The following is a 23587-nucleotide window of genomic DNA, read 5'->3' as shown; positions in this document are numbered from 1 at the left end:
TAAACCCCCGAAACTAGACATGAAACTTGGACCAATAACTGGAAATCTTCCCAAGAAATATGACCCTAATCGGCCAGATCGTGGCGCTGTAATTAACACCTAGAAATGAAATTTTGGAAAGGCCACCCCCTTTACACTGTGAGTCCGATTGACTTGAAATGTAAAAAAAAAAAAAACCCTCTTGGACCATAAAAGTCCATCATGATGGATTTGTTTGCTAATTTGCATAATGTAAAAACAGTAATGTGAACAGACTTTTTTTCGATTTCAATTGAATCAGCACCACATTTGGTATACTATTGGCGGACGGAGATGCACATTTCTACTATAAATTAGCAAGATCAGTACAAAAAAAACATGGCAACCATCAATCAAAAACTAAGTTGCTGCTTGCGGGTTCAATTTTGGCATTTGAGCTGCTTCCTTCTGTTGACTGAGAAAGGGTTTGAACCCTGGATTGCTGCTTGCTGCTATATTTATTTATTATTTGCTTTAAAGCAAAAATGTCCAAAGAAATTCCCTCAAAAACATCACAAATGAAATCATTGTTAATCATAGAACCTTTATGTAAAAACTGAAACATGTCAAACATAAATCAATCAGGCTGGACATCCCACCTGAACAGGTGATTAGGACTGAACAAAGGAACAGATGGCAGCACAGCATGCAACAGCACACTTACAGGAGACACAAACACACATGGATAATTGAATACAGTTTTCTGCCAACTTACACAAACCTAAAGTGTTTTTTTTATGAAAACCTCCAGAAATATTAAATAAAAGTCACTGGAATTTAACCACAGGTTAAAAACCTAAAAGTCATGGATAAGGACACAACATTAAAGCTAGAAAGCAAAATTAAAAGCTGGATGGCATTAAGGTGACAAAATTAAAATGACAAACTGTGTGGCTGCGTCTGGAGACCACATTCAGAGTTAACCTGTTCTAAATAAACAGGGCTGGAAGAATAAACAACATGCTTGGTTTTAACAAGTTGGCAAACAAGACTATAAAGTTATGTAATTGGTAAATCTTATTTTGTCTGTCCCACTAACTGCTTGATGAGAGAAAGCTGCAGCTGCACCAACTGTTCCAGGTGGTCAATCTGTGAAAGGTAACAATAACCATGTTATCCATTTGCACTTGCACTTCAAATTTCAACTGTTTAAGCCATTTCTTAACATGTATGACATAACAATGTAAGTCAAAGTTGGCCATTAACTCCTAGCTTAAACTAAAAAACAATGCTCTATAAAATGAAAGTTCAAAGATGCTTTCCAAAAACAGTGAAGCCAGCTTTGACCTTAGTCGTCAGGTTCAGACAGCAGCAGCCAGAAGCCTGAGGATCTGGGATTCAAACAGAAAGCCAAGTCAATGCTATACCATCTAACTAATCGTAGAACGAAAGTCTGATAAAAAGTTTTAAAACATTTTAAGTTTAAGCAGTCGCAGATCATTGTTCTCGTTTTAAAGCATACATACCGTTAGTTTTGGTATCAATTTTGCCTGGAGGTTCCATTTGCGCAATTATCTCCTGAACGGGATCTTCTGAAAAAAGCAAGATATCAGTACAAATGCTGCTTGGTTTCAGGACTTACCATAACTCGTAAGCCATTATGGATAGTTCTTCATTAGATTCTTTTATGAAGATTCAATGATTAATCAGTAAAAATGAATAGATTAAACCAATGATTTAAATAATCATTACTTGCTGCACTTCTTTCCAGTATTTTGAATCTAATTAAGCACTTAAAGTAAAGCAATATGATGCATACCACAAATTGTGAATATAAAAAATACTGGGTTAGCTAGGATATTTTGTTGAATTTATAATGCATGTAAAGACAAGCAACAAAATATAAAAAACAAACCATTGACTGACACAGCAGAGGTGTTTTTCTTCTGCTGGGGAGTCTGGGGTTCCCGCTCTGGGATTATGGTTAGGCCGGTGGTAGCAGTTGTATGTTTCAGCCCCTTTTGGGTTTCAGGTATGACCATGGGCTGGGGGGGGCAGTCATGTACAGCTGTAGCGCTGGCAGTAGATGTGCTGCTGTCAGTTTGGTCAGCATTCTGGGTGGTGGATGAGCAAGGATTACTATTGGCCTGGTCCTGTAGCGCATCCAAGATCATGGTGGTGAGGTGCCCCCCGCCCCTCTCAGTGGGCAGAGTGAGTGAGAGCACGTTAACAGAGCCATTGAAGGACTGGACAGTGGCGAGGACACCATTCAACAGCTGGCTTTGAAACATCTGCAGCACTTCCTCTGGCAACTCTGCAGGGAAGTGATCCTTACCTAGAAACGGAGGACAAAGGCGGGGGGGGGGTTTACAAATAACACTTGTTTGAAACTTTAAAATAATTTCAGAGAACAGAAATAACGTCCCCTTTGTCTTACCAGTGAGGGTGCAGCGAGTGATCTGAAAGGGGAGCTGCAGCAGGTGCTTGGTGATGGGCAAGATACGGGAGAATGGCACCTTCTCACTGTTCCCGTAATCTGCATAGATGACACTCATCTCATTGTCACCGACCTCCAGGACCACCGCACGGTACCAGTTATTGTCAGCTGAAAAAAAAAAGTTCAGGGTTTTTAACTCCATTTATTGGCAGTTTTGTGAGCACCAACAGATGCTCATTAGCTTTTGACAGGGATATCTGTTTACCTTCATGTCACAACCTCCACAATTTGTTTGTGTATTTTACTGCCGTGATCGGTTTGTGTATTCATGTATCTACGCAATGGGCTAAATAAGAATACATATTTTCTATTCATTTAGAGCAGGGGTCTTAAACTCCTGGCCCGTGGGCCACTTCCGGCCCAGTTCCGGCCCGCGACTCGATGTTAAAATAATAATGTCATTCGGCCCTTGAGGGTTTTTTTTTTTTTTACCCCCACAATAATTAAGATACATTTTTAGATAATAAAAACATTTCATTTTAGATTTTAAAAAAAAACAACCCAAAAAACAATTTCATTAAAAATAAAACACTCATTTTGAAAATGCAAAATAATCGCAGGTGTGGAACAACACGAAGTTCACGACACAAAGACGACGACGAGGAGGGAAAGTATGTCGAGTTAAGAGCTGAAGTGAAGAGATTCATGGAAAATGGCAGGCTGGATATTCCAGAGCTTGATGATCCAAAATGGATAATGGATTTGGCATTCCTTGTGGACATAACACAAGAACTAAACATCCTGAACCAAAAGCTGCAGGGCCCTGGTCAGCTCATCACAACAGTCTATGAGTGTGTGAAAGCTTTCGCCACAAAACTGAGTTTGTGGAAAACTCAACTGTCTGCAGCAAACCTCTGTCATTTCACTGCATGCAGATCTTTGGTGGAAGAGGGCAAAGCTTTCAGTGGTGATGAATATGTCTCTGCTATTGAAAACCTGCAGCGAGAGTTTGATGAACCTTTTTCTGACTTTTAAAAAAGAAAGTACACCGGACACCTTTCAGCTATTTGCATACCCCTTCTCAGCTGATGTGGAGAGTGTCCCCAGTGTTTTGCAAAATGAACTTATTGACTTGCAGTGCAACAGTGAACTAAAAGCTAAATTCAGAGAGGCACAGGGAAGTACATATGTGTGTGAGAAATTGTTCTCAACAATGAACTTTACCAAAACAAGTACAGATCAAGGCTTACAGATGCCCATCTTGAAGCTGTACTCAGTTTCAACTGCAACGTCCATTAGAGCAAACGTGATTCAACTTTTGAAGTATCTGGCAAGAAATAAAGCACTTTGGTGTGAATCACACACATACCTGTTTTTATGCTTTGTTTTTATAATTTGTATTAACATTTAATTTATCATTATTTTATTTTTAAGCTAAGGTTGCTAGCACAGGTGTCTAAAAAGATTAAAAAGACTTGCACTTTGTTTGCGGTTTTGTGTTACAGTATTTAAAAAAAAAACAACCTGCATTTTCAGAAATATCCGTTCTTTTTTTGTATTATTCTTGAACACTGACGTGGCCCTCCAATCAGATGACGTTGGCAGCAGTGGCCCCCAGCTCATTTGAGTTTGAGACCCCTGATTTAGAGGCAATGTCTAAAGTCAACAACATGCATAAAATGTCTTAAGTTCAGATTCAAATAGCCTTGAATCAACCCTTTAAGAGATTACAAATATGACTTTACCTACAAAGCTGCCCTTAAAAATAGATGAGCCTTTACCAGCTACAAACCTACAGACAGCACTGAAAACTCCATTAAAATGGACCCTGTTGTTAACCGAGCTGTGGAATGTATGCCACGCTATAGTCTCCTCCTTGCATACTGTGTTTAGAGAGGAGCCGCTCCTACGCTCTGCAGCACACACGCTGTGTAATTATATCTACTAGCAGACACCAAATTACCAGCTTAGGTCTGCAGGGGCAACAACTGCAGGTGGGGTCTCAAGAACAGAGAGCGAACATAAAAACTGGATGTAAGAATGAGAGAAGGGAATTCATGGTGGCAGATTGTGTCTGTGTTTCCTGAGTGAATGATGGATCAGCTGGTGTGTCCTCATACGGTCTCTTGGCCTGTAATCAAACGATGTGTGGGAATGATACTGCCTGAGCGATGGGGCTTTCCCCTGCTGACAGTATCTATCAAACTCTGGATGCAATTTCCTTATAAACCAGGATGTTGACTAATCCACCTATCAAAACTCAATTGTAATCTTTTGTCACATACAATTTCTCAAATAAGATTATGTTGTTTTAGCATAAAAAGCAAAAAATAGTGTTTACCAAAAGTCTAGATATATCAATATGATTTTTTATATTATGCATGGCTAGATTTGAAGTTGCATTTACTAACCTTTTTGTTATCCATTGTAAAAATGTCACTTAAAATCACGTTAAGATGTTAAGCACCATGAATTCAGAAGCTTGCTCACAGTTACTCACTTGTAATTACCTGTCTGACAGCTAGTGGTTTTAAGGGTCATGGCAACGCTCACAAACACTGAACTAGTCTTGCTCACTCACTCAAGTCGCGTCTACAGTAGTGCAGAGAGCTTCGCATCTATTGTCCGTTTCCTTGTTACTGTTCGCTACCTGCCTCTTCAAAAGCTTTGATGGTTTTACAGATGCCAGTTAAGTCTACACAACACGTCAAGTTTTGGTGGGGGGAAATGAGCAGCGAAGGGGATAGAGGCTAGGACTAACAATGTACGTTGTTGCTTTAAGAAGAGCTGCATGCTATAGCAGTGTGTGTTACAGTTTGGACATACACTTTATGTCTATCTGGCATTGTGATAGAAGGACCACAAATTCAAGTTCATCTCTGGACCTATTCTTTTATGATGTACAGAATGTATTTATGGAATATTAAGTGTTCCTCACCAGAAAACTGGGCACAGCAGGCAGCCCCAGGAACTGGTCTGCTCAGGACAGTGGAGGATAAAGAAGCACGAATGTTGCTGCAATAGGCAACCAGCTCCATCATCACCTCCTGAAGCTTCTGCTGGTCCACTGCACAAGAACACACAGAAATTACAACAGGAAGGAGTATCACATTTTCACCATTTGTGCAAACCGAGTGTTCTGACCCTGGCTAGGAACGAGCAGGTAGAAGAGGGAAGGACTAGTGACAGCTGCAATGCAAGGCTGAAAGGTGTCGTGGAGAGGCAGCTCCACTGTCTTCCAGTCCACTGGAAAAGATGGGGCTGAAACAAGATTACAACACACAATTTCAACCGGGCACCTTAAAAACATAAACCATTGCATTTCATGTTAAGAACACCTCTATTCTAGCTGACCTTCTGATGGCACTGCAGATTGACCCTCTGTTGGTATCTTTTTGGAACTGATTTCTGTCTGGTCAGAGGCTTGCACATGCATTTGGCTGTTTTCATTTTCCTGTATGTTCTCTTGGTGTTTGTGTTCAGAGCCTGTGGTTGCATGTGTGTCTTTGGGAACCGCTCCAGGAACTTTGGCTAGTTGCGCAGAAATGAGGGCAGCTGCCACATTCTGCCCTTTGCTCTCTAGCTCCACACCATAGCCTTGTTCAGTGGCACAAAGGACACGTGCAGAGAGCTGCTTGCCATCCACCAGACTCTGGAACCACAGCAGGGCTTCACTGCTCCACTCTGATCCCAGGGGCTCCACACCTGATTCCAAACATACACACTTTGTAAGACGCATAATGTTACAAAGTTGAATGCCCCTTTTTACACACACACACACACACACACACACACACACACACACACACACACACACCTGTGAGCCAGCAGCGAATTGCCTGGAAGGGTAGATTCAGGAGTCGGGGTGTAATGGATCGAATGTGGTCCTTTTCCACTTTCATGCTATAACCATAGTCCACGAAGTTTACAGACACGTCTTCAGACAGCTTGTTTACCATAGCCCGATACCACTCTTTATCACCTGGGGAGCAAAAAGCACATTATGTAGAACTAAATCCCCCAAAACAAGGAGAAAACAAATAATCCTGAATGTCATCTGATCAAGGCTGTTAGGAAACAGTTCCATGTGTCAACAGTGTTCATAACAACCAGCGGTATGTTAAATAATCTCACCTGGAAACATGGCACAACAGGGCTCCCCCACTTTGGGCACAAAAGGTGAGCCCTCTGCCACACAATGCTGTTTCAACTTAGCCCCGAGCTCTATCAGCCGCTGATGATCTGACAAACACATGTCACAATAAAAGTATTAAAATAGAAAATTCAAGTCTTATCTGGACATCTGAAATTACCATAACCGTATTAATATAAATCAATAATAACAAATTATAAAAAACAATATAAAAAAAACAATAGAACCTATAATATACACACTGCAGTGTTTCCCATAGCTTTTCAAGTTACTTGCATTATTCTGGAAGTGTAAAGAATTAAATAAATACTTAAAATAATTAGAATAATGAATCTAGGCAAAAGAAACAACTATACCTGTGGGATTGTTGATGCGGCAGTAAAACTCTTGAGGGTTCTCCACAACACTGGCTAGCAGTGCCACTGTCTGGCCGTCACAAGGAAGCTCACTACAAGACCACACCAGAGGCTCACAGGCTGGGGCCGGCACTGAAAAGCATTACATAAGATTTAGGCCTTACTATCTGCCCACTTGAACAATGTATTTTAAAGAAAAAAATATAAAGTTAGTCATGAAATTCTCTAATTAAGACTATGGTAGGTACATTTGTGAAATTTCAGTTAAACTAACATTACCCTAACATACAATATCCTGAAAAGGTAGAGGCAGTCATTGTCATTGTTAAACACCCAAAAGGGTCAATCACTGCTTCGATTTGAGAATTTTCTCCCCCGCTATGTTTTAGATATAATTTTCATCATTTAATGTTAGTCACTTACCACCATGTGGTTCCCCAGGAGCAGTTGCTGTCTCGTCAGCCTGCTGGTCACTGCTGGTGGGAACAGGAGAAGGAGCAGGTGCAGCGAAACCAGCAGAGATCAACAGCTCGGCTACATTGGCCTGAGGATCACTGGCCTCATCAATCATGGCCACCAAAGCTTTGCCCTCATGTGCTCCCTGGATCTCAAGGCGCAGTATTCGGTTCGATACCCTTCGCTGCAGGGCCAGCAGGCAGTCCTCTGACCAGCTCTCCCCAACAGGCTGCACCCCTGGAATGGAGCCCAACGACAGACGCTTGAGAGGATGTGAGACAACGCTTTTCAGAAAGACACAGATGTGCGTTTTCAAAGGTTTATTGTAAAGTTAATAGTTTCATGGGCATTAGGGCTAGATTTGCTCTAATAAAAGGAATGTATAGGGCAAGGCATTTTCAACTATCTGAGATTACAACTACATTTTTCAGGTACCTAAATAGAAGAAGTTATTTTATACACTATAGAGTGAAAGCAAGGCAACCTCCTGGTAACATACTGTCCTACATAACCAATAAGGTAAAGCGTTTTCTGAGTAGCTTTCTTTTGAAAAGTTGGGTGACGCTACAAAATAAAGCAGCGGAAAACAATTAAAGAATATTCAGCCCTGTGACTCAAAGCAGATCCGTCAAACACACTTTGGTAAAGTTTGCTTTACAGCACATATACTACCTGCAAGACCACAAGCCATAGCCTGCATGGGCAGGGCCAGTAGTGAAGTGCTGATAGGCTGCAGGTAGCCTAAATCCACCTCCTCAGAGTTGCCAAAATCAAGGTAGCCGACACAGACGCGTTCCTCTGATGAATAAGCCAGAATTTTCGCCCTGTACCACTGCTTGTCCTCTAGAAGAAACACAGAGGTCAGAGCTAGATTAGGTTCACAATGCAGGTCAACAAAAATAAACTCATTTGATATTATACTGTATGATAGGGCTGCACAATTATGGCCAAAATGATAATCACAATTATTTTGATCAATATTTTTGATCACGATTCATTTTCACGATTATTTATTGATTTTAACCAAAACAAATTTTATTGTCACATGCTGCATGTCACGCTAGTTAACACTAATACCACGTTACACAGCAGCTAACGTTAACCTACCAGTAGCTACAGTAGTAACTGGATTAAACATGGCTAAAATGCTGACAGTTAAACGGTGTAGTGTGACTGTATTTCACCGTAGAGGATTCCAACAGCGGGACGTACAACAGTCTGCCGCTAAAGCTATGAGCTAAAAGACTCAAACTAGCACTGGTCACTGCTGTTGTCTGAAAAACAACACAGACGGGACAAAATGTTGCGTTTACTGGTAAACTGCTATCTGTTGTGGAATTTTCCTCACGTTACTCTGTCCTCTGTGACTGTCTACATCTAAACTAAGCTGCGCGGTGTAGGGAACAACTCTGATTGGCTCATGGAGGCACGTGATCAGAGAGTGGTTTACGGAGCTTTGGGGACAGAAAAAAAACTTTATAAACGGAATGAAGCACTTTAAATATCGCTCGATCACGTGAATTTGATCGTGGGAAGCCAAAATCGTGAATAAATTTTATTAATTGTGCAGCCCTAGTGTATGACACCATGTTTTAAAGCTGAATGTAGAAATGTATACACACAGAATCTGAATTGGTCAGTTGGAGCACCTTTCAAACCTGAGGCATTTACAAATCATGAAAACACATTTATAAAAAGAAATGCACTAATCCTTTTTGTGCGTCATGTATTCACTTGTTAGGTTTTACTCACAGTTTTACTTTAGTAAATGGCATAATCAATTGCGCATATTCTCAATAACCCAACTGTCACATACTGGAATGTGTTAAAGGGTGATATATTCTCAATATGCCCGTATGTGTTGTACCTGAGAACTGGGCACAGCAAACTGTGCTGGGGGCTGGCCTGAAGTTCTGGGGGGCTGGGGCCTGGCAGCAGTGTTCCCTCAGCTTCAGCTGCAACTCCTGAATCACTCCTGTAAACCAGAGCTCTCAAGTTAAAGATACATGTCAAAGTCCAGAGGTTTCAGTTGCGTGTACCAGATGAAAAGCTACTTACCAGCGTTCTCCACCTTCTGTACGATAATTTCATTGGGTGACTGAAGATGAGTAACCACAACAGAGAAGGAGTCACCTACTGACAGTGTCAGTGGCTCTGGTGGCTGAGCCCATGTGTTGTCATCCTTCCCATCGGAGAGACGCCTGAAGTTATCCAAGGATGCACTTACCATGGCATCTGAGGAAAAAAAGAAATATATATAAAAAATATTGTACAATGCAAGATACACACACACACACACATATATATATATATATATATATACATACATATATATATATATATATATATATATATATATATATAGATATCTTGATATCTTGCATTGCTCTAAATATTGGTTGCAATGCAACAAATCAGATGCTGAAAAATCCCATTACGTGTTGCCAGGGTTCCTGTAAAATCTTTGGATATAAATGAAATTACCTTCATGACTTTCAATACCTGAAAACAGGCACCTGTGTAATACATATTTCAGCAAACTGTTTTGTCACAGCCGTGGTCTGCAGTCTGATTTCAGATGGGATGGTTGAGTACATATGGCTTACTTATTTCTTGCTGAGTTGGTGTTTCGTTGACTGTTTCCTCTGCTGCATAACCGTGCTCAAGGAGGAATGTGCTCAACTTCTTTCCTAAAAGACAGGTAGAGAATTGTCTTTATGGCTTTAAACATCGGCAAATCCTTTATCTGTATAAAAGGATACAAGGATCGTATTCCTATCACAAATGACACATTTCCCATCATAAACATGTTTTTCAGCATTCCCAACTCAAGATAACATACCCATGGAAAGCAGGATATCCACAGCATGGATGTGGCCATTTTCTAGTGATTCCACCAGTCTAACAGTCACAATCTTGCCGGCCAACAGCTGTTTCACTGATATACGGCACTCGCCTGACCAGTTGCCAGTCACTGGGACCACCCCAGCGATATGGCACTCCATTGCCTGGAAGTAATAGATGCAAGTGCTAGCGTCATCATGCAAGACACTGCAAACTGTCAGCGTGAATGTTATGTAGTGGGAGTGTGTTAGCATTACCATGCTTAAAAAAATAAACAAAATAAGTTGAGTGGTGTGAATATGCACTCACGCATGGACAAAATGGCTGGATATTAGCAGCCAGGGGCTTGATCCTATCCACAGGTACATCCTCTTCATTGCCAAAGTCAATGTAAAGGATATTAGCCGTCTTCTGGTCAGCAGCTAAAGTCTTGACCAGGCCTCGGTACCAGTTCTAAACACAAAATAAAAGCAAACACACAGTGTGTGTCACAGTGCACAGTCAAGAACTGAGCCAATGTGCATATTAAAACATGTGTCTCTTATCAAATTGCTTGAGAAGGCCTCTGCTCACCAGATCACAGGAGAACTGAACCGCGCAAACCTCACCAACATGTGGTACATATGTCCTCATTGATGGGCAGCTGTTAGTTTTCTGAAGCTCTGTGCTGATGTACTGCAGAGCTTCCAGCAACTCAGGACTTTGGGCAACGAGAAAAAACCTGCCAGGGCTGTAGAACTCTACAACAGATGCCTAAAAGCCACACACAATTACAACAAAAAGACATTGCGTGTTCGTATTAAATAACGTTGGCTAGATCAGTCTTTACAGTTGAGGCAAACTGGGAATGTTGTACCTGGATGTCTGTTCCCTTAATGATTTTAGTTATATGCAAGTCCTTGAAATAGACCCTCTGGAGGCTGGAAGCATCACCGTGCTTCAATAAACAGAGGTTAAACATAGATGACAAAACATTGACCACAAATGCTTTACATTGCGTTATTTCAAACTTTTAAATGTTAAGCTCGACTTTTTACTGCAATTACCTTAGACTCAACCGGGCCGGCTCCGTCTCCTGTCACCAGCGAAGCTGTTGTTTCCTTAGTTGTCTCTCTTAAATTAAAAGAAACAAGTGAGCGCATTTTATCTATTGAACTCTTGACTGGTGAATCACAATGATTGTTTTTTGTTGGCATTAAATATCATCACAGCTGACAGTTAATGGTAGTCAGGGTCTATGCATCTTACTTTTCAGGTTCTAGATCAATGGACTTGCACATGTGTCTGTGTGCCTTCCAGTCTTCTGTCTGACACGCCACAGAGCAGTAAGGAGTCTTCTTGCAGCGCTTGCACCGAAAATTTCCTGTCAAGTGAATACACTTTTACTGCTTCCAACATTACATGATGGCCAAGCAAACTTTTCTTCATTTTCCAGGAGCACGAGCGGATAGCTGACAGGAACATCATGATGAAAAAGGTTGAGAGAAAAAAAAGGCGTACCATAACACTGGCTCTTCCGTGTCTACCCTTCACAATAAAAGCCCAGCTTAAATTCATTTACAGCATTTCGCTAAGAGGAAACTCAATAAAAAGTAATTTTGCCAACACTAAATATCAAACAAAAGCCAGACACTATATCGTATTAAGTTGCTGTGAGCTGTAAATGCGAGACTATATTGGAGCTGACCAGGCAAAGACAGCCGTTTTCATCAGACTCACCCTGGGTCTGTTAATTAAGTGGACTGCAAATAACATTACCGTCGGCAAAATACAACTGACAAGAATAAATCTATTCTTCAACGTTAACCATCAAGCCACTAAGGCTGCTTGGAAATGAACACCTCTGCCAAAGTATTAAATGTGTTAATGATAATGACTAGACGACACAGCACCACCGTCATTAAACGCCAACTGTGGCGATATCAGCATGCAATATTGTTGACGATAAAGACAACACTAAAATGTAGTTGAACAAAAACCCTCTTTATTTGCATTGCCTTCCACGTTTTCTTCCGCCCCCTCTGTCTCGCTCTCCCTCTCTCTCCCTCTCCACACACAGTCCGGAGTCCGGCTGAATGTGAGTTTGTCTCTGTATTCGGACCGGTTCTGGTGGTTGATTGACGCAGATAGGTGCTGATTAGCTCTCATAACGGGCCGGATGGATAGCGCACCGCCATGAATCCATGAGGCAAATGTCTAATTACTCCTCATTTTAATTATGATATTTTGTGATTACATTCTGAACCTGCAACGTTCTCTGTCAGGTGAAGGTAGTAGTACAATGTCTTTATCTGATGTATAAGTACACTGTAAGTCAGTAGTAGGCTATACAGTGGAGTTGCATATTAAGTGGTTTGGGGTCCTTCTGTGAGTAATTTTGGAGTACAATTTGGTTCTGAAGAATGCTACAAGTAGCAATACCACAGGCCAAGCAACGGCCCGTTCCAAACAGGCATATTTTGAACGGACACTGTACTAGTTTAAAATCATTACATAAAAAGGCATGGCACACTCCATGAGCTTTTTTATATTTTCACTTTCATAAATGTTTATTTATCTAACAGGGTCTTAAATATTGCAATTGATTTGCCTTCACATTTGCATGTTATCATCATCAATATGCCTTTCACCAGAAAACATTTTGCCATAGGTAATATAACACACATGATCTGAAGATAATCTTAACAGCTAGTCAGCATTATGTCCTCCATGAGTCTATAATGTGTTAATTTTATAAAGTATGATTTTTTTGGAGAATGGAACGCTCCAAAACTGTATCTTAGCAAAGCCACTCTGATGTGGGACCAGTTTTGGTAATGCAAAAAAACCTAAACTATACATTTGATGTGAATTTGCTCATTAATAATCATAATGTAAATGTTTCAGAATTTGCCTCTCAGGCTGATTCTCATCAGTTATTTAATGGCAGGTGGATAAACACTTGTATACTGTTGGCACTCCATGGTGCAAGGCTGCAGAAACTTTACATATGCCCTTCACGTGGAGTTGTGCGACTTTAATGGAGACAATATTACCTTGCTGACCACAGAAGTTGCAGAAGTATACAGTCAGCGCTGGTGGTATGGATCCTAACACCTATGAAGACAGAAAATACTTAAAAAATGGCAATGTTCAGCAGAACACATTGGTTTTCCAATTATGAATAACTGCAAGTTTGTTACACACTGCTGATTGATCCCTGCTGATTCCTGCAAAAAATAAAAGAGGAGGAATGAACATGGTGAAATGTAGCTAAGGTCTGGGGTAGTGGCTAATAATATTGCCATGTTCTAGGATTAACATTGTATTGCTGTTTAGTTACTATTCGTATTGTAAGAAAACAGGTATGCCAGGCAGGTGTGTCCGGTAATGAACGATCAGCGAATGATGGCATTGATTTACCGTCTCCAATGGCGCCTGACGCGGGGCGCACAGGTGTTGCGTTGGGCATGGTTGGATGTCTTGGAGAAGGCAATGCGGTAATAAGAGCCACGGGGGTTGATGATGGTTTCCTCAAGGGCTGGTTAGGTCGAACCAGGTTTGGAGAAAATGAGCGGTACATGGCGGCAGCTGTGAATGTTATAAATATTATGTATAGTCAGAGTTAATTGAAATATATTGAAAAGTGCACAAAATGTCGTTTTACAAATAAAAAGTACTGCATTCTTAGCTAGCTAATCAGCGCCGAAGCAGCTAACGATTTAATATTACACTTCACGGTGATTGATATTAGCTGGCTAAGTTAACGTTAACTAAAGTTAGCAAGCCAAAGCAAACGGCGACAAATACAAAACTTACAACAACATACTTAAATAATGTTATATTACGAGACAACTGAATAAATAAACCAAAACAAATAAATATATCTGTACTTTATGGTTTAATATTGCAGACTGACTATTTTACCTGAGTGCACGTGTTGGTGGTAGAGGTAAAGTGTGTTGCACATGCGCAGTAGCCTCATTTGCGGATAGGTCAAGGACAAAATGAAATTACCGTAATTCTCATCTTCTGCTTCTGTCCCAAGAATAAAGACACATTCTTTAAGACTAATTATATGTAGTGGGTTTCAGTATTGACCTGGGACATTAGTATCATAATTGCCTTTCATTTGCCCGAGCTGTGGGGACCTTAGTGTCTTGAAAATAGTATAAGTGCTCATGTCTGTCTGTGCATTGGATGCTGGCTCACTGTCTTGGTTATTGCACAATGCACGCTGACTTAATTAATTGCATTTGAGTCAAATATGAGTCAAATATGACATTGTGTGGATGCCACATACAGTAGGAAAATGCTTTTTTTCCCTTTTTTTCTTTCTTTATTTCAACAAAACACAAAGTCTGCTAACAAGGTATCAGCTAAAGGGCCTGTGGTGTTCAAAAGGCAGAATGCAGCAATCACTGTCAATAACAAGCATATTGCAACAAATATTATATATCATAATGACAGAAATAACAAAGTATTCAAATACTGAGGGTTTAGGCTATATTAAACATTATAAGGATTGGGGAAAAATTTAGTTTTGGAATTGGTATCAACTTGGCAACATATACCCTTGTTACTGATAGTGTATCAGTCAGTACAATAATCATGGGCTACACTATCTCATATTAATACGAGACATATGTGTGATGTTTAATGTGGTTTACTGGTGTATGTGTGTTTATGTTTGGTATATATATATATATATATATATACCGTATATCAATGGGTGAAGGTGTATCTGTCGTGTGTTAACGTTACACTGACGTCATTTCTCACCGGCCCGTCATTGGTTTATATCGCTTCATCGTTTCTCCCGCAGTGGCCATATTTGTTGATGTGTCATATCAAAGTGACTTGTTGGGGCTATCAGCTGGTAAGGCAGAGAGCCCAAAGTTATCTCTTGTCTGGGTTCTCTCCGAATTGAACTACACCATGGGCTTTCCGCATTCGGTGGGTGAAAATCTAACCATGTTTATTAAGCTTTATTTGTCATTTATGTTAGATGCTAACGTTGGCGTTAGCTACGCTAGCTAACGTTACAGTGTAAGCGGACTGTGCTTGTGGCTAGCTAACGCCTCTCTTATCATCGTTAGCTTAGCTAGCTAGCTAAAGAAAGCAGTGCCTCCATAGGATAAAATGTCAGTCTGCAGTTATGCTCTTAATCTATTCGAACCATTCATTTTTAGTTAGTTGTGTGTTACGTTAGGTAAGGTGCGATCCTAATGCCATGCCGTGTTAACTAAGCAGCTAGCACGATTAAGTCAGTGTTGGTAGGGCTAATGTTAAGTGGCCCGAAGTGTTAATAAAACGGCAGTAAATACATATGGCACATCGGCGTGCTTCTTGCTAACTACACATTAACCAACCCGATGCATGCTCCAGCTAAAGGCTGTTTTTTAATAAGACTCGCTACTGCCATTACGTTAACTACTTTTGACAGTGTTCTTATGACACCTGTCGCAAGAGCATCAACGCCGTTGTGTGTGTTTTATCTGTTTGTGCTTTCACTGCTTAACTCGAGAAGCTTGATTGTTTTGATCTATGTGATGGTGGAAAGCACAAGTCTTCCAGGTTTTCATTGTAAGTAAAATTACGATCCCCAAGTGTGTAATACGGCAGACGTGGGGCAACTGTGCGGATAAGATGGTATTGAAAGAGGCATGGCAAATGGTGCTGGGGGGATTTTGGGTTAGGAAACATGGTGTAACATATCATCTTTCAACAACTCAGAGAGCTGTACTAAACATTACATCGCTTCCAGCTATTCTCAGTCAACTGTCAGTGATTAACAACACAGTAGATGCTGACAAAGCAATTCTCAGTCCAAGGGAATAATGTTTAACTGCTGAATATTTAATTTAAGAGGTTCAAGCCATGACTGAATGTTTCAGACTGAGACGGGGCCTACTTTGTTCATTACCTGGCTTAAGTGAGCGGTGGTTGGTTAATTTTCAAGAAAAGTGTCATCAAGCTGATCCAAAAAGGTTGTATTTCTTATTCTCAAAAGTAAACACGAGAACTGATCCATGTGTTCACCATGTACCAGCCCTTAGATGTTGTATTGTATTTTTATATTAAATTAGACACTGTTAGAAAAGTTGTACACTTTAAATTCAAGTCAAACATTGTACAGTCCTTAATTGTCATAAGTGTGTTTTACCATCACTTCTAAATGGATCGATGATACACTTTTAAGATGAATGCAGTGAGGCTGTGTAATAATCTTGAATACCTATGTTAGTTATATGACGTACAGTGCCACACGCCCACAAGTGTAACAATGTAACAGGTGTTGAGAGGGCCACACCTCTTAGTGTGTCTGTTGGGCATGTCTTTGAGTTATGTGATCCTTTTGGTAACAGATATGAAGCTTATTCCTCGGCATTGGCAGGGTTTTTCCTGGCTCAACACAAAGTCAAGATTGTACCTAATGACCAGAAAGGAACACCATGCAAAAAGCACAGGGCTGCTGTATTAGTGACATCCAGGAATTATAGGTTGTTCACAGAAAAACTGTTGTCAGACAATGTATTAAAACCGTAAGCATTTTTTTTTGTCTTTGCCCCAACTCGGTCTGCCTCTCTTCTCTGTGTCTGCTTCTCCATCTTTCTCTGCCAGATTTAAACCAGAGGGTCCATGGAACAGCCTGGTCCTGCCTCGGATACATACATGATGGAAGGATCTGAGGTTGAATCTGTGTTGGAGGGATTGCAACTGGTGAATCAACCTCATAACAGCACATCTAACATAGAAGAGGAGCAACAAACCTCTCACAACAGTGCAGATGAGGTAGAAAAGGTCAGTCAGGCAAAGGATGAAGCAGAGCTTGACAGTAAATTAATCAAGACTACGACAGATGTCCAGACTGAGATAAAGACAAAGTCGGAAGCTCAAACATGCAGTCAGGAACATGTAGAGGGGAGAGAGCTGGATGCTGATGACGGCTGTAATAACAGTACAGTTTCAAAGGAAGGCAGGATCCCGTCACTTTCAAATGAGACTGGCCCAGTCACCACTTTGGATGATGTGGTAGAAAGCTCTCCTTCTGTTCTTGAAGGGACAATAGAAACCTTATTGACTTTTGATAAAGGGAAGGATTCTCATGCCACCACTCCAAACAGCAATGAGCAGCCATCAGTCTTGGTTACAAATTGTCCCACAGAGCCATCGCCTGCTGATGATGGTGGTTCAGCTGAGAGTCCATCATCCACTTCCATCCAAAGCACTTCCAAAAACTCCCCCACCGACTCGACAACCTCCTCTGGGTTCTGTAATGGACCTTCTACCCCCAGTTCAGAGACTGTTGGCTCCTCCCTTGCTTCCAGCCCACAAACCAGTGCTAACACCTCAGCCCCCTCACATGCCTTGTCAAGTCCGTATGACACTGATTGCAGCCGAAAGCTCATCTCTCAGATCCAGCGCTCGCTGTCACAGGAGTCACTGCTGGATGAGCTAGAGTCAGAGCTGTTGGCTTTTCAGCTGCCTGAGGGGGGACGTGGAGGTGAGAGGAAAGGGAGCCCACCTGTCAATGGTCTCCCTACAGACCAAGAGGGCTGCATGGTGGTCTTTGAGAAGTGTGTGCAATTCAAGTATGCACAGCAGGAGAAATCTATTCAGAGGTAAACTGCTATTTCATCAGTTAAAATGGAATGAATGCTGCCTAGACTAGCTGATGGTGTACTAGGCCACCCTAATCATGTCATTTTTAACTGCTTTTTGTATAGTACTTAGCATTGTAGTGGGTCAGTTTAGCAAGAGATTAACATACTTTCTAATTCTTTTTCTTTCACCTTAGTTGTATTAAATCTGTCTTGATTAAACTGGTACACAAGAATAATTGTTTTAAATTTTTTTGTGGTAGTGAAACAGCATGACACACACATTTTCTTATTTTGCTCTTTCTTCTAGCCTCAATAACAGTCTAAATTCTTCAGTACTTTGTGTGGACTTGACCTGAATTGGTAGTTTATGATTTTGTGCGTGTGGTGCTTCTGTGTATATAGGCTGCTTGAGGAGAACAAGAGGCATCAGGAGCTGATCCTGGGTATTTGTTCAGAGAAGGACAACATGAGAGAAGAGCTGAAAAAGAGGGCAGAAACAGAAAAGCAGCACATGGCCACTATTAAAAAGGTTGGTTTCATCATCTATGATCTAATGTTCATGGTCAAATGGCACTGACTGTTTTGGAGCACAAACCCAAGTTATGTTGTCTGTATCTATCCCTTGGTCAAAAACAAGCATATTGTTTGTCCTGCATGTCTCTCCAAGCTATTTTTAATCGGTTTTTTGAAAACAATGGAAGCCTATTTACCATATGTTTGTTATCCACAAGGAAGTGCTCCTCTGCAATGTTTTGTCTGAATGCCTGCCTGTGACGGACATTGACTTATGCTAATTGTGATCAAATTTTTGATATTTTAATTTTTGCTGTACAATGTTTTGTGTTAGGTACTGTCACATCTTAAAAAGAAACAACTTTGCTCCACAGCAGCCTTAAACACTGATGGCTTATCAGAGTATTGCTCTCGACCAGCTTTTTCAACATCCTGTGTCCTTTTTGTGTGTGTGTGTGTGTGTGTCCTATGCTTTGATTTACAAAGCTTACCATCCATCTAACACACCAAAACACAAGTAGTTCTCTGTTCATTGGATCTGGACTAGCATTGCTATTGCCATAGAAGGAACAACAATTGATGTATTCTTTCTTGGTAACAGCGTTTGTTTAGGCATTGTGTAGCCAGAAGGGTGTAAGAGGGATTTTTATGACATGCACACAATGCATGCTTTTCTCTCCAATCATCATATGTAATTAGTTTAGGCTTATCTTTTTTTTTTGTCCTGTCTTTCCAGTAAAAATCTATGTGCTGTATATCTTGCCTCCCAACATTTTGTGTCAGGTGTCATCCTGTGAAGCAGGTTAGCCCAGTTGTGGTCCAAGGCTTATATGTTGCTTACCCTGTATACTCCCTGTTTCTGCAGTTGGAGGGCAGGGTGGAGGAGCTGCTGAAAGAACTTAAGGAGTCACGTGATAAACTAATTCACCAGGACCAGGCAGCTAAGGCTGCCCTCCAGCACATGCATAAGGAGATGTCCCACAGGCTTGAACAGGTATAACTGGTACCCAAATACTGTGCGGGTCTTTGATAAGCTTGTCACGCAACTTGGTTTTGCCCAAGTCTGACTCTTATTTGCATGTCTGGCCATGTTCCATTTTAGGCTGCTACAGTACCTTATTACGTAACCTAAGATCGAGGCTACGGTTCATTAGGGTTTTAACATGCCCTCCTTGAGAGCAGAGGGATTGAAATGGAAAGCACCTGCCCTTGTTCACTTTCAGCGCAAACTATTTGAATCGACCGCCAATTGTAGGCTTGGTGCTACTGCTTCAAGTGTGTCTTATTTTCGATCTTATCTTTTTATTAATTATCGCATTCTATCATTTTATGTCTGCTTATGTCATGCAATTTCCTTATTGTAAAGTATTTCATGTATGAAAGGCACTTTATTTATAAAAAATCTTGTGTCATAAATACCTGCAGACTCATTTCAATGAGGCTTGTTAATCAGCTGCATGAGATTATTCCGATTTAGAAAGTTTGTGTATCATGATTAATCATATTATTAATGTATAGGCTATATTTCACAAAAACAGAATTTCTTCCATGTATTTACAGATAATGTTGGAAATAAAGAAATCACACATACAACTATCTAGTAAATAAAACGTTTAAAGTAGGCTACATATTAACTGACAGTTATATTACACGTTTCAGTAAAATATCAAGCTATCAATGAGGAAACAAAAAAATTGAAATGTATTTGTCCAATTTATTCATCGTCCCTTTCTTTGGTGGTCAGCAACAGGAGTTTTAGCAGTTGTACATGACTTGCACCTAACCGAGGATGTATTTTCTTGCACCAAATGCGTAACTGCAATGCATGGTGGGTGATATCCACCTCTGGAGTGACCATCATTGTTCACTCGCTCCCTCAGCCCTCAATGGGTCGACCTCACCAAGTTCACTTCAGTTTTTCAGACAAATGGAATGACACTAAAGATGGCGGTGGGGATTCTCCTAAGGGCAAGTGCTTAGGGCCTAGTGAACTAGGGCACGTTGAAACACTAATGGAACACAACCCGAGTTTGTCACTTAAAGGTACTCTTAGCGATGTTGGGTGACGTCACTTCTTGTTGACGTTCAAAGTATTGTCAAACAAAACGGAGGCTAGCTCGCCCCTCCCTCCTCCTCATCCCGTCCCCTCCCCGTCCCTTCCGTGCACTAACCCCCCAACCCCCACCCCCAAATCCTTCTTGTCAGTTATTGGCTGGAACACTGTTTGTTTGTTATGTTTCGTGGTGCAGGTTGGCGCAGTTTGTTTTTGTTGCCGTTTGTGGAGCCTGGGCTGTCTACAGAGACTGCTTTTTTTTTTTAAACTGTGCGTTCAGGGGACAGGCAGCTGTGGATAGTGAGGAGATGTTTGCTGTATGTGACAAAAAATGTTTTAGCCTAAAAAACGTGTGACCTCGCTTAGAGCACCTTTAACTCACAATGAAAAAAATGCTACGGGTAGTTTTTTCTAGTTTTTTTTTGTTGTTGCAGAAATGACAACCAAACAGTTGAGGGATACTTGGGGATATACTGTACATTTGACATAAGATGGTATGGGATACTCAGTGTGAGTATTATTGATGTATTGACATGAGCTCAGACTATAGCTCCTGTGGTCACAGATGTCCCACCGAGGCGGAAGCTTGTCAGAGAGAAATGAACAGCAGACAGTTAATGAAGACATTTTATACCACAATACAGCACTTAACACTGAATCATCAACATACAAAACAATAACTGTATTTGTACATACAATATGTATACAAGATAATGGATTTTCACTGTTTAATTGAGAGAGTTCAGAGACAAGAATCAGTCGTCTGAAATGTACTAAAAGATTTGCATTTACATGCACATTTTTGGTTTGTGTAATGTCACTATCAGACAAACTGTAGCCTGAGTATCTCCTTCTACAGCATCTGGAGTATCTCAATCTATGAACTGAGTCATTGAATAACTTGTACCACCTTTACACAAAGAAATGTTTTCATCTTTTGATTTAAATTATTGCTAAACTCACAACTGGCCAAAAACACAGTACACTAGTTTTTGCCAGACATGTTTCTTTGACGATGTTTGCACAAAACTAGCCGCTGAACAGTCAAGGTCTTTGCACACCAAACTCTTGTTATTGCAGATGTAATCACTTGTTAAGCGAATAGTGCAGGAGAGCACATTTTTCATCTGATAGTTTCCACACCTGGTTGACAGTTTTGTTATACTTCACAATTTTTAATTTCACTGTTCAGTGAACAATAAGAGGTAGTTGTGTCTCTTAAGCCTTTCCCTTATATCAGTCCTCCCTTGTATTAAGATGGTGACCCAGTTATTTTATAGAAACTCTGTGCCACATAAGTAATCATTTCTTTTAACTTACTCTTTTTGTTATGATGCCTGATGCACAAAATGTTCTATACCTGTTTTTTTTTTATTAAGTTATATTGTTAAAAACATAAACACACACAACAACTCCTATACAGTTTCTCCCTCCTTCTCTTGCTCTCCTAAAAGTCCAGCTTGTAAGCGCAAGCAGTGAAGATTGTACATAAAAACTGTCAACAGTTGTTAGTTTCAGCCCTAGTAAGCAAAATATGGGATTAAGAAAGTGTGGGTGCATTACTTTATTTGTACTTCAATAATACACTATATTATACAGTGAAATAATGCAACAGGAATTTCACCTTTTAACATTGCTGACAAGGGGAAGCACGTCAGCTTCATTTGTAAAAGGTTGACAAGCTGATAGTCGTACAGTCAGTCAGCAGTTTTGTTTTCCATCTACACTGCAATGCAGGATTGTCCTTCTATCTATCCAACTGTCCATCTTTTATCAGTCCAGGCTGAAGTTGCAGCCAGTCATCTCCCTTTAGGTATTCCTAAAAGGAAACATCACTTTCCTCTGATCCTCTTAAGGATCAGTACAAGCAGCAGCTCAGTGACTGAAGTGTGGGAAATTATTTTAACCTATTTAATGACATAAACAACCATCTCAGGTGAACAAGAAGTGTGATGAGGCACGCCAAGAGAAGGAGGCCATGGTGATGAAATATGTGCGGGGGGAGAAAGAGGCCCTGGACCTGAGGCGGGATAAGGAGAGTTTGGAGAAGAGTCTGAGGGAAGCCACCAAGGAGGTAGACCGCCAGGCTCTTCGAGGAAACCAGCTGGCTCAGGAGAAAGGTCGGCTGCAACAGCTGTATGACGCTAAGGTAGATACTACTACTACTGTCAGTTTTAGGGGCCTTGTTAAAGAGTTCTAATTTTCCAAACTGTTAATATCAACACATAAAGGCTCAATAACATCTCTGCTTACCGTTTTATTTGCATTTATCTTCAAAAAAATTAGCCATTAACATTTTCTAAGTGGTACAATTGTTTTGATGTATCCATTTGAACCTGTTGCATTTTGCTTTATGTGGTAAATTGATTGAATTTAGTATAATTTGCAGCTGGACACATTATAAACATGTTGGATGTCCGACTTGGAACTGCTTCATAAAAATATTGGGGAATTAGCAGGGGAAGAACATCAGGACTAGTGAATTAACTAGTATCTAAGCTCAGCCAAATATCTGTTTTCCATCCTATCCTCTGATATTGTTCCTGCTTCATCTATCTCTCTCTGTTCTCAGGAAGGCGAGGTTAGCAGGTTGACTCGAGAGGTGGAAAAGTTGAAGGAGGAGATCAACTCGCATCTTATCAAGGTCAAATGGGCCCAGAACAAGCTAAAGAGTGAGGCAGATGCACACAAGGTAATGTTAAGTGCTATTTTGTGTTAAACCTTTTTACTTATCAAACAATCCTGTTGAGACAATCCTGTTGTATGTAAATGCAATCTTTGAGAACTTATTAGGTTAACTTATAGAGGTATTTTCTTATTTTTGGTCCACTACTATAAATTTATCAAAAACACAAGAGTTCACCATATTTTAATTATTTGTTCATAATATCCTTGGGCTTTAGATGCTATTGTAGTGGGTATGAACCTGGACATGGTGCAGTTAAGGTTTAATCAAATGATACAAATAGCAAGATTTACATTATAATAGAGTAAGTAAGGTTGAAACATACATTTGTTGCAGCTCCAGTATACAGTTAATACATTTCCCATAGCAGTTTAAAAGAACATACTTTAATTTCTGGTTAATGTTGTCTCTGTTAGTCTATAAACCACGCCTGTTGTTTGTCAAAGATGTGCACCAGAATACAAATGGCATCCCCTTCAGTCATTTCATTTGCAACCGCTCCATAAAAACATGATTAGATGTGTCATTTGATTCGGGGTTGAAAA

At 40.5% G+C, this 23587-nt stretch overlaps 2 protein-coding genes across 3 annotated transcripts in view; one reads left to right on the top strand and one right to left on the bottom strand.

Moving 5' to 3' along the window:
• Positions 1–561: 561 nt before the first annotated feature.
• On the bottom strand, positions 562–13766 carry tdrd1 (tudor domain containing 1). Its single transcript, XM_078279177.1, has 25 exons — positions 13607–13766; positions 13391–13413; positions 13240–13300; positions 11453–11567; positions 11251–11317; positions 11061–11141; positions 10778–10957; positions 10514–10657; positions 10203–10368; positions 9967–10050; positions 9419–9595; positions 9228–9335; positions 8033–8203; positions 7328–7597; positions 6905–7036; positions 6530–6637; positions 6213–6377; positions 5750–6100; positions 5540–5656; positions 5334–5462; positions 2396–2563; positions 1874–2293; positions 1485–1550; positions 1306–1349; positions 562–1107 (listed from the first exon to the last, which is right to left on the bottom strand). Exons 1-25 carry the CDS (start codon positions 13764–13766, stop codon positions 1036–1038), a joined length of 3579 nt encoding a protein of 1192 aa, XP_078135303.1. The 3' UTR covers positions 562–1035.
• Positions 13767–15003: 1237 nt separating this feature from the next.
• The window catches only part of ccdc186 (coiled-coil domain-containing protein 186), a 28233-nt gene continuing 19649 nt past the window's right edge, over positions 15004–23587 (top strand). For both annotated transcript variants that reach the window (XM_078278902.1, XM_078278901.1), the window contains exons 1-6: positions 15004–15139; positions 16808–17808; positions 18193–18319; positions 19169–19297; positions 22293–22505; positions 22929–23048. In XM_078278902.1, coding sequence (XP_078135028.1) covers positions 16826–17808; positions 18193–18319; positions 19169–19297; positions 22293–22505; positions 22929–23048 — 1572 coding nt within the window. In that variant the 5' untranslated portion in view covers positions 15004–15139; positions 16808–16825. The remainder of the gene's footprint in view (positions 15140–16807; positions 17809–18192; positions 18320–19168; positions 19298–22292; positions 22506–22928; positions 23049–23587) is intronic.

The sequence above is a fragment of the Sander vitreus genome, chromosome 21, assembly GCF_031162955.1.
Source record: "Sander vitreus isolate 19-12246 chromosome 21, sanVit1, whole genome shotgun sequence".
Classification (NCBI taxonomy): domain Eukaryota; kingdom Metazoa; phylum Chordata; class Actinopteri; order Perciformes; family Percidae; genus Sander; species Sander vitreus.
The sequence above is the reverse complement of the archived record's forward strand: the minus strand, read 5'-3'. Positions and strand labels throughout refer to the sequence as shown.